An 18,667-nucleotide genomic window follows, 5' to 3' on the forward strand; every position below is an offset into this window, starting at 1 on the left:
GAGGGATGGAGCTAAGAGCTGGAGTGATCCCACCACTAAGCACATCTTTCCCTCCTCTCCCCTTTCTGCTTTCCACAGAGATTGCTCCCAATGCGACTCCCTTGTCCATTTGTCCCCCCCCATCCCTTGCCACCGATCTCCCTCCCGGCACTTATCCTTGTAAGCGGAACAAGTGCTACACATGCCCTTACACTTCCTCCCTCACCTCCATTCAGGGCCCCAGACAGTCCTTCCAGGTGAGGCGACACTTCACCTGTGAGTCAGCTGGGGTGATATACTGTGTCTGGTGCTCCCGAAGCAGCCTTCTATATTTTGGCGAGACCCGACGCAGGCTGGGAGACCGTTTCGCTAACACCTACACTCTGTCCGCCAGAGAAAGCAGGATCTCCCAGTGGCTACACATTTTAATTCTACGTCCCATTCCCATTCTGACATGTCTATCCACGGCCTCCTCTGCTGTCAAGATGAAGCCACACTCAGGGTGGAGGAACAACACCTTATATTCCGTCTGGGTAGCCTCCAACCTGATGGCATGAACATTGACTTCTCTAACTTCCGCTAATGCCCCACCTCCCCCTCGTACCCTATCCGTTATTTATTTTTATACACACATTCTTTCCCTCTCTCTCTCCTTTTTCTCCCTCTGTCCCTCTGACTATACCCCTTGCCGATCCTCTGGGTTCCCCTCCACGTTGTCTTTCTCCCCGGACCTCCTGTCCCATGATCCTCTCGTATCCCTTTTGTCAATCACCTGTCCAGCTCTTGGCTCCATCCCTCCCCCTCCTGTCTTCTCCTATCATTTTGGATCTCCCCCTCCCCCTCCCACTTTCAAATATCTTACTATCTCTTCTTTCAGTTAGTCGCCCGAAACGTCGACTGTACCTCTTCCTATAGATGCTGCCTGGCCTGCTGTGTTCACCAGTATTTTGTGTGTGTGGCTTCTTCATAATCTGTCTAAGTCCTTCTGTAGCCTCTCTATTTCCTGAAAACTACCTGCCCTTCCACCTATCTTCATATAACCCGCAAACTTTGCAGCAAAGCCATCAATTCCATCATCTAAATCATTGAGATAAAACATAAAAAGAATCAGTCCTGACACAGACCCCTATAGAACACCACTAGTCACTAGCAGCCAGTCAGAAGAGGCTTCCTTTATTCCCACTCCTGCCAATCAGCCACTGCTTTATCCATGCCAGAATCTTCCCTGTAATACCATGAGCTCGTAGCTTGTTAAGCAGCTTCATGCGTGGCACCTTGTCAAAGACCTTCTGAAAATCCAAGTACACAGCATTAACTGATTCTCTTTTGTCTACCCTGTTTGTTATTTCTTCAAAGAATTCCAACAGATTTGTCAGGTAAGATTTTCCCTTGAGGAAACCATGCTGGCTATGGCCTATTTTATCATGTGCCTCCAAGTACCCTGAGAGCTCGTCCATAATAATTGATTCCAACATCTTCCCAACACTGAGGTCAGACTAACTGGCCTATAGTTTCCTTTCTTCTGCCACTCTCCCTTCTTGAAGAGTGGAGTGACATTTCCAATTTTTCAGTCTTACAGAATCATTCTTGAAAGATCAGTACTAATGCTTCCACAATCTCTTCAGCGACCTCTTTCAGAACCCTGGAGCGTACACCATCTGGTCCAGGTGACTTATCTACTTTCAGACCCTTCAGTTTCCAAAGACTCTTCTCTCTAGTAATGGTAACTTCATGCACTTCATGACCCCTGATAAAGGGATGTTGTTCATTTGGGTGATTGTCATGAATTCCTTATTGTTTGGTGATGGTTAGATTGCATTGATTTCATTTTAGAAAGAAATCTATTAAGATGGTTCAAAGTTTTGACTGCTGCACTGCTGCCACAGCTGATGTATAGAAGTTAAAGCAGGAGCAGAGTTCCTGTTTGTTTAATGACGATTACTTTGGTTTGTAACATTGACAAGGTTTGCTTTGAATTATCATTTGTCATTTTGCTCTCTCTCTCAGTTCCCAGCCAACCTCCAGACAACGTGAAGGCTGTGTCCATCTCATCGGATGTCGTCACTATTGTTTGGTCACCACCTCCACGTAGTACTTTGAATGGAGTATTGAAAGGTTTCCGTGTCATTTACTGGTCTGTGCACCAAGATGGAGGTTAGTTTCTTGGTCCTAATCTTCAGCTGAACATTTAAAATGCCTATATATCTATTTTCTTTCATGCTTGTGCATACAAAATTGAGGTATCCAGAGCTGGAGACAAGTACTGCCGGCTCATACAAAGTACATTTAGATATCAGAATGAAGCTTCCTTTAATCCCACCCTGTGGTCCATGGACCCCTTGCTGAATGGTATTGGTCCATGGCATAAAAAATGGTTGGGAACCCCTACCTTAATCCTTCAACGTGCATCAGGCCTTGCACACCACCTCCATACCCCATAACTGTTGGCATGTTGGAGATCTGTACTGTACTTTGGCAACATCATTCCAATCAGGACCCTGAAAACATCAACTGCTGCTAGAGGATCATCAATTTGGTGAAAAGCACACTTTAGTCTGCCTGAAATGAATTAAGTCTTCCATTGCAATGAGATATCCATAAGTGAATGCTACTGGCGGACACAGTGCGGGCTATGGGAGTGTATGGTGAGGGTTGCACTGCAAAGACTGCACTTGAAGGTTTTGCTGCCACTGTACTCTGAGGGGCTGGCTCCTGTCTAACTGCCCTGTAAACACTTGATTGGTGTTTTGTGAATGACACTAGGCACGAGTTGCTAGATATCTTGAGCAAAACACATGCAAAATGTTGGAGGAGCTCACCAAGTCAGGCAGCATCTATGAAAATGAATAAACAAACAACTTTTGAATAGTCTGAAGAAGGGTCTTGGCCCGAAACATCGACTGTTTATTCTTTTCCATAGATGCTGCCTGGCCTGCTGAGTTCCTCCAGCATTTTGTGTGTGTTGCTGATGAATGACACATGTTTAGTAAATGGAACGTTTTGAGTGGATGACACTACAAATAAAGAGAAAGGCATGTACAGATGGTATTGCAGTTCCTAGATTTATTATTATGAATACATTTTATTTTTGAAATGAAATATTACATAGAATAACAACCTGCATATGGATGGGTCTTTGATTCCCCTGGCCTCAACTCAAATATCACCTTACTTCCCAATTCAAGTTTCAAGATAGTTTATTGTCATTCTTCTGTACACGAGTATAAAGGAGAAGGAAGTCGTTGTTACTCCAGTCTGATGCAGCATTAAAAAAAACACAATAAACATAAGGAACACAGTAATTATAAATACAAAAGCAATCTTATAAAACACAGTGTACAAATAACTGTTGAGTGTGGCCGACTATTCATAAGATTAGCTTATATATCTAGATTGATTGTCTGTACATAAAATGACAGTGTGGGGTGGTGGGGTAGCTAAATGGGTGAAGGTATGACTTACTCCTGGACCTGGCCAAAATGGTCATTCACAGATCCAGGCAACGGGCAGTTGAGGGATCTGCTCGAGCCAACTGCTTGCCCTTCTTCCAGCCTTATGTCCCTGCTAGGGTATCTTTGGAGAGGGGCCATTGGGTATTATCAGAACAGTGTGCTCCCCCACCCCAGAGCATTTTATAGATAGCAGTAACCATATTATAATTTGAAATTGTGAGCAGTCTTGTAAATCCCTAAAGATTGTATTTGTGTATTTTTTGAGTGAATAGACATCCGTAGTTTTGTAAAATAAAAATGGGTAGCCGAGGTGTTGATCAGCCTGGTGACTTGAGGGAAGTAACTGCTTTTGATTCTGGAGGTCCTGGTGTAGCCTCTTCCCTGATGGAGGTAATACAAACAAAATGCCTGCAGCAGGTGTTGAGTGACTTTTCCCCATCTTGTGTTGGTGCAGACTGGGGAGAGATGCAGAACATCACCACGATGGACTCACAAGTAGAGCTGAGAGGCCTGGAGAAGTTCACCAATTACAGCGTCCAGGTGCTAGCCTTCACTCAGGCAGGGGATGGCGTACGCAGCCTGGTGATCTATGCACAGACGAAAGAAGACAGTAAGAATCCTTTCTTTCCTTCTCTGTAACATTCGAGCGAGTTTCCTCCTTCAGGTTATGAGTGATGTTGCTAACACTAGCATTGGAGATTGAGAGGAGATTTGTGGGGTACAGATATTGTAAATGCAAGCATTTTCCCCTCAGGTTGGGTGAGACTAGAACTAAAGGTCATCGGTTAAGGGTGAAAGGTGAAATCAAGGGGAATTTCTTACCTCAGAAGGTGGTGAGAGTGGAACGAGCTGCCTGCAGAAGTGATGAATGCAGGTTCAATTTCAAACATTTGAGAGAAATTTGGAGAGTATGTGGTTAGGAGGGGTATGGAGGGCTATGGTTCAGGTGTTTGTCAATGGGACTAGGATAATATTTCAGCTCAGATTAGATGGACCAAAGGATGTGTTTCTGTGTCCGTAGTGTTCTATGACCTGATGATTCTATCACTAAACCGCATAAACTGGTCAAGCCCAGGAACAGAGTGACAATTTTGCTGACTCAACACTTGATGTATGAATTAAATAAGACTTTCTCATTTCCTACATTATGTATTGATAAGGAGTCAGTAAACTTGAGCATTTACGCACAGATACATGCTACCTCTGTGTTACAGCGGTTCAGTTACCAGAATTTCCCCTATGTAATTCACAAATAAAACATAGGAAAGTAGAATATTACAACACAGTACGGGCCATTTGGTCCACAATGTCGTGCCAATCATTTAACCTATTCTAGGATCAATCTAACCCTTCTATTTCACATTTACTGCCCATTACGCTACTGGCATTTAGGGTCGCAATGAAGGTCGTCCATCTTCATGTGTAGGAAGATTCTTCATTGCTGCTTCCGTAATAATTTTGTTTTACAGGTCAGAGTTCTTAGCCCTGAGCTGAACCCCCGAACCTGGAGGACCGGTGGACCACTCTTAGTCTTTCCTCTACCCTTTGACCTGTTTGACATGGGTGACCCCACCAAGAGTCAAAGCATAAAGCCCTGACTCCAGCCAACATAGCTCTCTGGGCCATTGAGGCATGCAGCTTCCAAACCCAATGACAAGATTGTGTTCCTCTTGGATCTCCATTTTTCTATCATCAATGTTCCTGTTGAAGAATTACTTCAACCTCCCTAATGTATCTTCCTCTACTATCACCCCTGCCAAGGTATTTCATGCACTTGCTACACGCTGTGTAAAAAAAACTACTTCTGACTTCCCCTCTATACTTTCCTTCAATCACCTTAAAATTATGCCTCCTCATATTAGCCACTTCTGCGCTTGGAAAATGTCTCTGGCTGTCCATTCGATTTATGCCTCTTATTATCTTGTACTCTTCTATCAAGTCAGCTCCCATCCTCCTTCACTCCAAAGAGAAAAGTCCTAGTTCGCTCAACCTATCCTCATAAGACATGCTCTCTAATCCAGATAGCATCCTGGCAAATTTCCTCTGCACCCTCTCTGAAGCTATCATATCCTTCCTATAATGAGGCAACTAGAACCGAACACAATATTCCAAGTGTGGTCTAACCAGAGTTTTATAGAGCTGCAATATCACCTCAAGGTTCTCAAAATTAATCCCCCCCGAATGATGAACACATGATGCACGTTCTTAACTATCCGATCAATTGCTACTAAAATAGCTGAGATACAGAATACAAATTCGCTCTCATGGAAATTATGTCAGGTTTTATTTTAATTTTAGTTCGCTTTTCTTGTTGCGTGTGCAGATGATGTTACTTTGAATTACAGAAAATCGTGACATGGAGATGGTTTTCTGGGAATATAACCCCCTTCTTCCCTCTATAATACCTGTCTCGACAGTTTCCCCCACACAAGTGATTTATGTATTTACCAATCTTTGCTAGAGTTTTCTTTTCACCAATCAGTCAGCCAAACTAATAATCACTCAAAGTCTGCATCTTTCGACTTGTATTCTCCCGGACTAGGATCACTCTCTTCTAGCTTACGGTAGTAAGAAAAGCTTGATATTAATTACAGTGTTTGTATTTGTTTGTGATATCCTTATTTCAACGATTGCTTCCTACAGAATTGTTCTCGTTCATGGTTGCTCATGGTTGGTTCAGAGTTTAATGGGTTACATCATCGTGTATGTTGCTGTGACAATGTAATGGTATGTTATCACTACAGTGGTAACACTCCTTTTGGCTCTCTCCATAGCAACCCAAATTTCCAGTTGTCTTTGACAAACATAAAATGTCTGCAAATGATCCTAGAATTTATTTATGCTCCTATATCTCAGTCTCCAAGATGGTTTATTGATTTAAGTTCTTATGGTGGGACATTCAGATTTCCAGTATCCTCAATATTATTTGTTTGCACTGTATTCAAACTCTTCTTGTTGTTAGGAATATTTGATGTGGATCTGTTTTTGCTGCTCCTGCAATAATGCCTGACAGGGACATGCATTTTTGTAGGTATTTTCCTTTCAGGAATTGTAGCAATTGTGTTGCTGGTCAACAACTGTACAAAAATATCCTTTATACTGAGATGATAGTCTTAGTATTATGGAAACAGAGATCCTGCAAGTGCTCAAAATTTGATAGTCACCACTAATATTTGATCTTGCCTATTCTCCCATTCCTTCCAACCCCAATAAATCTTCTATAAAGATTAAAGTTTAGCCTTATTTGTCACATGTGTGAAATGTATTGCTTGTGTCAAATCAATCAGCAAGAAATGCTCTGGGCAGCCCACAAATGTCACAACACTTCCAGCACCAATGTTTATTAGCCCTAACCCATACATCTTTGGAATGTGGGGGGTGGGGGGTGGAATCTGAAACACCTGGAGGAGACCCAAATGGGAAAAATGTACAAACTCTACATACAAGGGGTGATTGATAAGTTTGTGGCCTAAGATAGAAGGTGTCAATTTTAGAAAACCTAGCACAATTATTTTTCAACGTAGTCCCCTCCTACATTTACACACTTAGTCCAGTGGCCGTGGAGCATATGGATCCCTTCTTTGTAGAAGTCGAAGTCTTGGACCTCCATAAAGTGGTCCACAGCAGCGGTGATTGATAAGTTCATGGCCTAGGGTAGAAGGAGATGTGTTATACTGCTCTCGTTACATGCACATGCAGTTCAACTCTTTGACTGATTATGCAGGAAGCTTGAAGTTAATAACTCATCTCCTTCTGCCTTAGGCCACAAACTTATAAATCACTGCTGCTGTGGACCACTGCTGGAGGTCTAAGGCACCGACTTCTACAAAGAAGGGATCCGTATGCTCCACGACCACTGGACTAAGTGTGTAAATGTAGGAAAAATAAATGTGCCTAGGTTTTCTAAAATTGACTCCTTCTACCTTAGGCCATGAACTTATCAATCACCCCTCGTACAATGCTACCATGCCTCCTTATTAAACATTATCTTCATGCACATATAGCACATGTTTAAGTTTGGTTCTATGTACATAGGGCACACCACTATACAAGTAACAGATTGAAGTAGGTTGCATTGATCATATTAGAGGAAGCTGAAGAAGAAGAAGAAAGCCCTTAACTCTGGGTGGAATCATTGGGACGCCGTCATGACGGCATTTTTTTTTTTAGCAGGCTTTCTTATTTTTACGAGACCAAGTCGCTAGCTCAGCGCTCAACCCAGCACAGATGGAAAGCGTGCAAGGGAGCTGGCTGGATTCGAACTCGGGAGCCTTCGCTCCAAAGTCCGGCGCTGATGCCACTATGCCACCAGCCGGCAAATATGAGCACAAGTATAAAGTAATGGAAAGGCATTTCATGCAGCAACACACTCAATGTTGAGTTCCTCCATTAACGTTTGTGGTACTCCAGATTCCAGCAACTGCTGTTCTCTTTGCCTCAAAGGGTATTCATTGTTGCCAGTCCATCACAGGAAAAGCACTCCTCATCACTGAGTATACTTACAAGGGATGCTGCCACAAGAAAGCAGTATCTATTATCAAGGACCCCCACCATCCAGCACATGCTCTCTTCTTGCTACTACCATCGGACAGGAGATACAGGAGCCTTAGGTCTGACACCACCAGGTTCAGGAACAGCTATCACCCAACATCCATCAGGGTCCTGAACCGGCGTTGATAACTTCACTCACCTCAACACTGAATTGACTTCACAGTCTACAGACTCACTTTTAATGACTCTACTACTCGTGTTCTCAATATTACCATCTTTTTTTTGCACAATTTGTCTTCTTTTGCGCATTGGTTGTTTATCAGTCTTTGTTTATGTATAGTTCATAAATTCTAATGTATTTATTTATTTTCCTGTAAATACCTGCAAGAAAATGAGTCTCACGGTAGTATATAGTGACATATTTTTTGGTCAGGTCACTCGCCTGAGTGCTACTGGTACCATGTAACCCAGTACTACCTGTCGCATAGTCGGGTGGTCGGCGACTAAACCGGCTCCCCCTAGACACCCTGCAGGATGAAAAACAAGACCTGTCAAAGGGCGGATGAACCCTCTCGTCGGGTCAACGGCCATCTAGCAAACACGTGCCGTGAAGCGCGGAAAGGGCATCCCTTGCACCGAAGCGTGGTCTGGCCGTTCACTGCAACAGAACTTCCCCCAGCCATCTTGGACCCCACCGTGCCGCTGGATCCGGGAGGGGATGTCGAGAAGGTGGGTCTGGACCTGTGCAACCCCCTACTCACCTAAAATCCACTCACACACATGCTGTTCCTTTCTGGGGAGTGGGGTACCACCCCACTAACTGACTGAAAGGAACCATCATCATCCTATGAGATGGATAGCCAGAGAGAGAGTGACATATTTGTACTTTGATAGTAAATTTCCTTTGACTTTGGGCATTGATGCGCAGAAGGATGGAATAGTCCATTTATCTTTTTCCCTTCTGTGGATGTTCATAACGACAGATGCAGGTACAGTCCAGCTTTTATTTATTCCCTCAGTTGGAGGTTTTGACTGGCCAATCTTTAGCTGCCTTATCAATGAGGAGCAAGCCTAAAGGTTTTAAGCACTCTAGTTGGGCTAACCTTACTCAAAGCCATCTGTGGAATGGGAGCTTCATTTAAAAGCACGGCAGTGGACTGACAATGGTTAACAGTTGTGCAGTGAATGCCAAAACTGCAACAAGAAATTTCATGACATATGCCAGTGATAATAAACCTAATTCAAAGTTCAAAGTAAATTTTATTATCAAAGTACAAATATGTCACCATACACAATCTTGAGATTAATTTTCTTGTGGGCATACTCAGCAAATCTATAGAATATGAACTATAACAGAATCAATGAAAGACACCCAGCTAGAACGTTTAGCCAGAGTACAGAAAACAACAAACTGTGAAAATGCTAATATAAATAAAAAGTAATAAATATTGAGAACATGTGATAAAGAGCCCTTGAAAGTGAGTCCAGAAGTTGTGGGAACATTTCAATGATGGAGCAAGTGAAGTTGAGTGAAGTTATCCCCTTTGGTTCAAGAGCCTGAACAAAGCACCTAGAAATTTAAAATTGCTAATCCTCTGCATCTTTGATCCTCCAGTGAGGACTGGCTCATGGACCACTGGCTTCCCTCTCCTGAAATCAGTTCATTAATCTTGCTTACATTGTGTGAGAGGTTGTTGTTGTGGCATCATTCAGACAGATTTACAATCTCCCTACTGTATGCTAATTCATCACCACCTTTGATTCAGTTCACAACAGTGGTGCCACCAGCAAACTTAAATATGGCATTGGAGCTGTATTTAGCCTCACAGTCATAAGTGTAAAGTGAGTAGAGCAGGGGACAAAGCACACTGCTTTCCTTTTGGGAGCAAAAATACAGAAGAAAAGGTGACCCAGCTATGACACACAGAGGAAATTAAGGTCTGTATTAGCTCTAATAAGCAGGCATAAAAAGTTGCAAGTAGATGAAGCAGACCTGAGACTGTAAGCAGTTTAGAGTTCAGCGAAATAGAAACATAGAAAGCCTACAGCACAATACAGACCCTTTTTGTGTCCCTACCTTAGAAATTATATTAAAAATAATCCTCTATTTTTCTAAACTCCATGTACCTATCCAGGAGTCTCTGAAAAGACCCCATCGTTTCCGCCTCCACCACCGTCACCGGCAGCCCATTCCACGCACTCATCACTCTGCGTAAAAAATATACCCCTGACATCTCCTCCATACCTACTTCCAAGCACCTTAAAAATATGCCCTCTCATGTTAGCCATTTCAACCCTGGGGAAAAGCCTCTGACTATCCACACGATCAATGCCTCTCATCATCTTATACACCTCTATCAAGTCACCTGTCATCCTCCGTCACTCCAAGGAGAAAAGGCCGAGTTCACTCAACCTATTCTCATAAGGCATGTTCCCCAATCAAAGCAATATCCTTGTAAATGTCCTCTGCACCCTTTCTATGGTTTCCACATCCTTGCTGTAGTGAGGTGACCAGAATTGAGCACAGTACTCCAAGTAGGATCTGACCAGGGTCCTATATAGCTGCAACATTACCTCTCGGCTCCTAAACTCAATCCCACAGTTGATGAAGGCCAATGCACCGTATGCCTTCCTAACCACAGAGACAACCTGCGGAGCAGCTTTGAGTGTCCTATGGACTCGGACCCCAAGATCACTCTGATCCTCCACACTGCCAAGAGTCTTACCATTAATACTATATTCTGCCATCATATTTGACCTACCAAAATGAACCACCTCACACTTATCTGGGTTGAACTCCATCTGCCACTTCTCAGCCTGGTTTTGCATCCTATCAATGTCCCGCTGACCTCTGACAGCCCTCCACACTATCCACAACACCTCCAACCTTTGTGTCATCAGCAAATTTACTAACCCATCCCTCCACTTCTTCATCCAGGTCATTTATAAAAATCACAAAGAGTAGAGGTCGCAGAACAGATCCCTGAGGCACACCACTGGTGACTGACCTCCATGCAGAATATGACCCGTCTACAACCACTCTTTGCTTTCTGTGGGCAAGCCAGTTCTGGATTCACAAAGCATGGTCCCATTGGATCCCATGTCTCCTTACTTTCTCAATCAGCCTTGCATGGGGTACCTTATCAAATGCCTTGTTGAAATCCATATACACTACATCTACTGCTCTACCTTCATCAATGTGTTAATCACATCCTCAAAAATTCAATCAGGCTTGTAAGGCATGACCTGCCTTTGACAAAGTCACGCTGATTATTCCTAATCATACTATGCCAATCAATATTTGGGAAATTAAAATCTCCCATCACGACAACTCTGTTATTATTACACCTTTCCAGGATCTGTTTCCCTATCTGCTCCTCGATATCCCTGTTACTGTTGGGTGGTCTATAAAAAGACACCCAGTAACGTTATTGACCCCTTCCTGTTTCTAACTTCCACCCACAGAGACTCCGTAGACAACCCCTCCATGGCGTCCACCTTTTCTGCAGCCGTGACAGTATCTCTGATCAACACTGCCACACTCCCACCTCTTTAGCTTCCCTCCCTGTCCTTTCTGAAACATCTGAAGCCTGGCACTTGAAGTAACCATTCCTGTCCCTGAGCCATCCAAGTCTCTGTAATGGCCACAACATCATAGCTCCAGGTAATGATCCACGCTCTAAGCTCATTATCGTTGTTCATAATACTCCTTGCATTAAAATAGACACATCTCAAACCGTTGGTCTGAGCGCGCCCCTTCTCTATCACCTGCCTATCCTCCCTCACACACTGTCTCCAAGCTTTCTCTATTTGTGAGCCAACCGCCTCTTCCTCCGTCTCTTCAGTGGTTCCCACCCCCCAGCAATCCTAGTTTAAACTCTCCCCAATAGCCGTAGCAAACCTCCCCGCCAGGATATTGGTCCTCCTCGGATACAAGTGCAACCTGCCCTTTTTGTACAGGTCACACCTGCCCCAAAAGAGGTCCCAATGATCCAGAAATCCGAATCCCTGCCCCTGGTCCAATCCCTCAGCCACGCATTTATCCTCCACCTCATTCTATTCCTATACTCTCTGTCACGTGGCACAGGCAGTGATCCCGAGGTGACTACCTTTGAGGTCCTGCTTCTCAACTTCCTTCCTAACTCCCTGTAGTCTGTTTTCAGGACCTCCTCCCTTTTCCTACCTATGTCGTTGATACCAATATGTACCATGACCTCTGGTTGTTCTCCTTCCCACTTCAGGATATCGTGGACGCGATCAGAAACATCCCAGACCCTGGCACCTGGGAGGCAAACTACCGCCTGTGTTTCTATCCTGCATCCACGGAATTGCCTGTCTGACCCCTAACTATAGAGATCCCTATCACTACTGCCTTCCTCTTCCTTTCCCTACCCTTCTGAGCCACAAGGTCAGACCCTGTGCCAGAGGCCACTGTTGCTTCCCCCAGGTAGGCATCTCCCCCAACAGTACTCAAGCAGTACTTATTGTCAAGGGGTACAGCCACTGGGGTACTCAGTGCCCTTCCCTCTTCTGACTGTGACCCACTTGTCTGTCTCCCAAGGCCCTGGTGTGACTACCTGCCTATAGCTCCTCTCTATCACCTCCTCACTCTCCCTGACCAGACGAAGGTCATCGAGCTGCTTCTCCAGTTCCCTAACACAGTCCCTAAGGAGCTGCAGCTTGACGCACCTGGTCAGATGTGACGTCCGGGAGGCTGGGAGCCTCCAGGACCTCCCACATCTGACACCGAGCACAGAACACCGGCCTCACACGCATACTTCCTGTCTGTATTCTAAACTGGCAACCTACCTCACCTTGACCTGTTATCACCTCAACCCATTAAACCAAAGCCCTCCAACTCTGTCTCCCTCTACATCGTCACCTGCTTCTCTGATGCCTGCTCTATAAAGCTGCCTCCTTTTCAACTCTTCTGGCTGTTCTAACTGGCTGACGTCCACACACTTGCGCAGTCGTACTTCGATCAATATAATGACCAACAATTTGATTCCAGGAGCGTGAGAGTAAACTGCAAGGAACATAAAGTGAACTACAAAAGCTTCCACAAGTATGAACAATGTGGTATCCTCACAGGAAACATTAAAATAGGGATCAAGAAAATAGCAGAGAAATTCAATAAATATTTCAGTTCTGACTTGAAAGAAGATAGAAAAAATAACTTCCCATCAATGCTAGGGAACATAGTAGTCATAGTCATACGTTATTGATCCCGGGGAAAAAGAAAGAGTCTAAAGAAAAGAAAGAAGTAAAGAAACGTAGTATTAGTAAAATCATATTGCAGGAGAAGTTAATGTCACTAAAACTGAACAAATCCACAGAGGTTGAAAATCTGCATCCCAGGTTACAAAAGAAAGCAAACATTGATATAAAGTTCAAAGTTCAAAGTAAATTTATTCTCAGGGGACATTTATGTCCTGAGTAGGAGGCTGAGCACTCAGCTTTGTGGTGAATTTGTGCTGATGGAAGAGATGCTGTTGCCAATCCAAACTGAATATGGTGGATGCATTGGCTGTAATCTTCCAAAATTCTACAGAGTATGGAAAACATCTTGTCAATTAGATAGATAGATACTTTATTGATCCCAAAGGAAATTACAGTGTCACAGTAGCATTAAAATTGCACAGATACACAAATATTAGAAGAGAACTAAGAAAAAATAAAAAATAAGTTACCTTAAAAATAAGATGTACAAGATTTTCAAGTCAAAGATTGCAAGATTTAGAAGATTTCCAAATTCATATTGATAAAATGGTAGTGCAAGAATTGCTGTAATATTATACAGTAATGGGTGCGCATTCACACGGTCCAGATAAGAAGAGATGATAGTATAGCACAGTATTACACAGGGTGTTCACGATAGCAGGGTGTGGTAAACAGAGCTCAACAGAGCTTAAAAAAAGGTTAATAACAGTCTAACAGAAAGGGGTCATCACTTCTCCAGGTATAGGTTGACCCATTATAGAGCCTAATGACCAAAGGTAAGAATTACCTCATATAGAGCTCTTTGGAGCAATGCAGTTGTAGTATTCTGTTACTGAAAGTGCTCCTCTGTTCAGCTAAGGTAGCATGCAGACGGTGAGAAACATTGTCTGGTATTGCTGGGATTATCTGTAGGGTCCTTTGTTCTGTCACAGCCTCCAGTGTGTCCGGTTTGGCGCCTTTATCAGATCCATTCTTTCTAATCAGTTTATTGAGCCTGTTGCTATCACCGGTGTTCATGTCATTGTCCCAGCACACTACTGCATAGAAGATTGTACTGGCGACAACAGACTGGTAGAACAGATGTGCAGGAGAGGCCTGCATACTCCAAAGGACCTCAGTCTCCTCAGTAAGTAGAGGTGACTCTGGCCCTTCTTGTACACAGCCTCTGTGTCGGTGCTCCACTGTCATCCAGGTACACCCCCAGGTACTTGTAGGTCCTCACCACATCCACATTCTCACCATCACCAGTACCAGGGAACTGTGCAGGATTAGTCTTCCCAAAGTCCATCACCATCTCCTTTGTCTTACTGATGATCAGCTGCAGATGATTCAGCTTGCACTATTCGACAAAGTCCTCCACCAGGGCCCTGTATTCATCCTCCTGTCCTCCCTTTATACACCCAACTATTGCTGAGTCATCAGAGAATTTCTGCAGATGACATGACTCAGTGTTGTATCTAAAGTTCGAGGTGTACAGGGTAAACAGGAAAGGGGCCAATACAGTCCCCTGTGGGACCCTGGTGCTGCTTGTGTGACACACAGTTCTGAGCTGCACAAACGGTGGTCTGCCAGTCAGGTAGTCCATTATCCAGGGCACAATAGAAGTGCCAACCTGCACTGAATGGAGCTCCCCCCCCCACCACCCCCCAGCAATGAGGGCTTGAGGGCTGTATGGTATTGAAGGCACTTGAGAAATCATGATCCTCACAGTGCTGGCCTGCTTATCCAAATGGGAGTAGGCTCTGTTCAGCAGGTAAATGACAGTATTGTTGATAACAATGTGCTTTCGGTAGGCAAACTGCAGGGGGTCGAGGGCTGATCTAACCAGGGGTCAGAGGTGAGACAGGACTAGCCTCTGTAGATTCTTCATGATGTGTGAGGTCAGGGCCACTGGACGGTAGTCATTCAAGACTTTTGGTGGGCTCTTCTTGGGTACTGGGACACACATGATGTTTTCCACAGTCAGGACCCTTTCCAGGCTGAGACTCAGATTGAAAATGTGCTGGAGAACTCCACACAGCTGCTCAGCACACTGGGTTCACACCATCTGGTCCTAATGCTTTGATATGTCTGAGTTTCCCAGAGCCCTTCTCACCTGCTCAGTAGTGAAGGTGAGTCCATAATGACTGGGGAGATGGTGGATGGTGGATGGTGGGGACTGGGGGAGGTGAAGATCAGGATGATAGCAGTTGATATGTGGAGGTGTGGATGGTAGGTGCAAGGCAAGGAGGGGATATAGACAGTGGTAGCCTGTGTTGTTCATCCACATGTTGAACTGGAGGAATGGAGGCATTGGTGCTGAGGGATCAATGGGTGCCTGGGCACCTAGGCTGGTGTGCTGAGGGGTGTAAACAGGAGGGCAATTGTCAAACCTATTGAAGAATTGGTTCAACTCATGAGCCCATTCACGACTGCATTCCGAGGCTCTACAGCTAGGTTGATGATAAGGTGGCGAACATAATTCCACTGTTATGTGCCAGCTTGTACTCCTTCCCCTCCCCCACCTTCTTATTCTGGCTTCTGCCCCCTTCCTCTCCAGTCTTGATGAAGGGTCTCTGCCTGAAATGTTGACCCTCCACTGAAGATGCATCTTGATTGTCAATGCTCTGTAGCTCTGTGCTGCTGTATGTGGTTACAGAAGTCCAGGACATGCTGCCATATACTGCAGGCTGTAATTGGTAATCGGTTTAGTAATGTAACATCTAGCAAAGTACAGAAAAAAGTTTTTGTTTTTGGGCCGGCCAGACAGGTCATTCCATACATAAGTATACCAAGGTAGCATGATAGAAAAACAATAACAGAATGCAGCATATAATGTTACAGTTACAGAGAGAGTGCAGTGCAGTGAGACAAATGAGGTGCAAGGCCCGTGATGAGGTAAATTGAGAGATAAAGTTCTCGGATCGTATAAGAGATCTGTTCAAGAGTTTTAGTCAGCAGTTCTCTTCATAGTAGCCTGTCAGCACCATCCTGTCCAATTGGTTCAATATCCACTGATGTAGATGTGAAATTAACATCCCATGGTCAGGAAATGAACAAGTTATAGTGGGATCAATCTTCCACAATGGACAGTTTGGATCAGCAGGAAGGTAAGCTCATAACTCTGGCTGTCCCTAAATGTAGACTGTGGGATCAGGAAACAAGGGCACTGGCATCGTGCACAGATTTACCCGTTCCTTCATCAGTTAGCACAGCAGCCCCATGAAGAGAATGGGGAGAATCAGCTGATGAGCAAAAGTTTAGTGTCTATGTTTCTGTAAATGGATCAGTATGTATGAGTGTGGACATTCTTGCATGTTATCCTTTGTATTTATGTGTGTGTGCATTTGAGTCGTTCAAGTGTGCACACTGTTTATCTGTGTCTGCTTGTATACATGAAGGTACTCCAAAGAGAAAAATACCAAACACAAAAGATGTGTATATTTTTTTTTGCACTTTAATCTTGATTTTTTTTCTACCAAATTTTGGATATCCCCTGTGTGAGGGATTGGGGGCCTGACTGGCTGTCAAATCTGTTCTGTGAGTTTATGCAGGTGCCTCTCCTGAGACAGCCCATACACATCGCCCAGCCATGCTGTAAGGCTGTGAGCATGGGCCCAATGGAAGACCATGGCTGGGGCCATACTGTAGGGAACAGAGTTCTCCAAGTGCAGGCAGGCAGCAATCTTGGTGTAACGAGGCAGCTGTGATTGAAAGACCTGACATGTAAGCTCATTTTGCAACACTAGCCGTGGCCCTTTCACATACTGAGACCCAAGGGGCTACCACTGAGATCAGAACCCACTGTAGCTTTCCCAGTGGGCAGAACATATTTAAAAAGAATTATTTGGGACAACCAGGAGTTGAAACGAGTTGGGGCGGACGTGGCTAGAATAGCATTTTGTCCAGCAAGCTTGCCTTTCGACCGGTGAAGTGATTTAAAATTAAAATGTACCTAATTATAGACTGCAGCCTGAAATTACGGCTTCAGTTCATGCCAGAACAAATCCTATCATGTTCAAATCGATTATAACACACCACCTCCAAGGTTATTAATTGTCCCTTGATTGCAGTGGATAGCAAATCCTCATGGAATCTTGCCAGATCAACCGGATGACCCATTTTCAACGCAAAGCAGGATCTGCACCTGTTTTATTTTTTAATAATACCATGAGCCCCACGTATTTGCATATTTTTTTCATTAACTAATCCCTGTTTTGCATAACAGTTAGCAGAAGGGTTTTTATATTCTGATTCAAAAGGAAATCCGAGTTCTCCGGGTAATTATTACATATTTAAGCACCTCTAGAATGCAGATGAATCTGTCATGTGTTGTTTTCAGACACGTTTAATATGATAATCCTATCGTGGAAATAAATTCTTATTAATGAATGGACTTAGGTTTGCTTATTTCCATTGGGCTTTTACTTGGTAGGCAGCCGGGTCTCCTCAGGGCTTTCTGCTTTCCTGGCTGATTAATATTGTACACATGTACTCAGGTTATTTTCAGCCACTTAATGTTACACAGAGTAGCGGGTATACACAGTGGCCACTTTATTAGGTACCTCCTGTAAAGTGATCAATGAGTGTATGTTCATGGTCTTCTGTTGCTGTAGCCCATCCACTTCAAGGTTTGACATGTTGTGCATTCAGAGATGCTCTTCTGCACACCACTGTTGTAACGTGTGGTTATTTGAGTTACTGTCACCTTCCTGTCAGCTTGAATCAGTCTGGCCATTCTCCTCTGACCTCTCATTAAACAGGTGTTTCCACTCACAGAAATACCACTCACTAGATTTTTTTTTGTTTTTCATACCATTTTCTACAAACTTCAGAGACTGTTGTGTGTGAAAATCTTAGGAAATCAGCAGTTTCTGAAATACTTCAACCTCCCCGTCTGGCACCAATAATCATTTCCACGGTCAAAGTCAGTAAGATCGCATTTCTTCCCCGTTCTGATGTTTAGTCTGAACGACAACTGATCCTCTTGACCATATCTACATGCTTTTATGCATTGAGTTGCTGCCACATGATTGGCTGATTAGATATTTGCATTAATGAACAGGTGTGCCTAATAAAATGGCATCTGAGTGTACTTCTCTCAGGTTTCTTGGGATAATATTACATCTACCAGGGTGAGACCTGATGGGCAGCAGTCATTCTGAGAAGTGGACTCTGAGAATAATGTAAATAATGAGGTTACTGGAGCTGTATGCTGAGACCCTGCACTGTTGATTCTGGGACAAATGGCAATTTCGAATTTGTGACAAGAATACACATAGATTAAGATGTAGCTGGCCTGGGCTGGCACCAGTGGAATCAGCAGTTGGTCTGCCACCTGTCTTCAGGAGAGAGAGAGATAAGGAAAACAATGGAGCAGCATTTGGAGATGTTAATGAAGGGGAAGGAGAGCTGTCAAGATCGGCTCCCCCTTTGAACCCTGAACTGTTTGAAGTGATGGACAGGCGATACCCCAGCATGGGGATAAAAAGGGACAGGTTCGCTAAGGCAGGACACACACGACACCCGAGGTAACGAGACCCTGG

At 44.1% G+C, this 18,667-nt stretch overlaps 1 protein-coding gene across 1 annotated transcript in view; it reads left to right on the top strand.

Moving 5' to 3' along the window:
* dscaml1 (Down syndrome cell adhesion molecule like 1) overlaps positions 1–18,667 on the top strand; it is a 786,587-nt gene that overhangs the window by 611,853 nt on the left and 156,067 nt on the right. Inside the window, exons 18-19 of the mRNA XM_063038255.1 lie at positions 1,987–2,133; positions 3,886–4,041. Coding sequence (XP_062894325.1) covers positions 1,987–2,133; positions 3,886–4,041 — 303 coding nt within the window. The remainder of the gene's footprint in view (positions 1–1,986; positions 2,134–3,885; positions 4,042–18,667) is intronic.

This window comes from Mobula hypostoma, chromosome X2, assembly GCF_963921235.1.
Source record: "Mobula hypostoma chromosome X2, sMobHyp1.1, whole genome shotgun sequence".
NCBI classification, from domain to species: Eukaryota; Metazoa; Chordata; class Chondrichthyes; order Myliobatiformes; family Myliobatidae; genus Mobula; species Mobula hypostoma.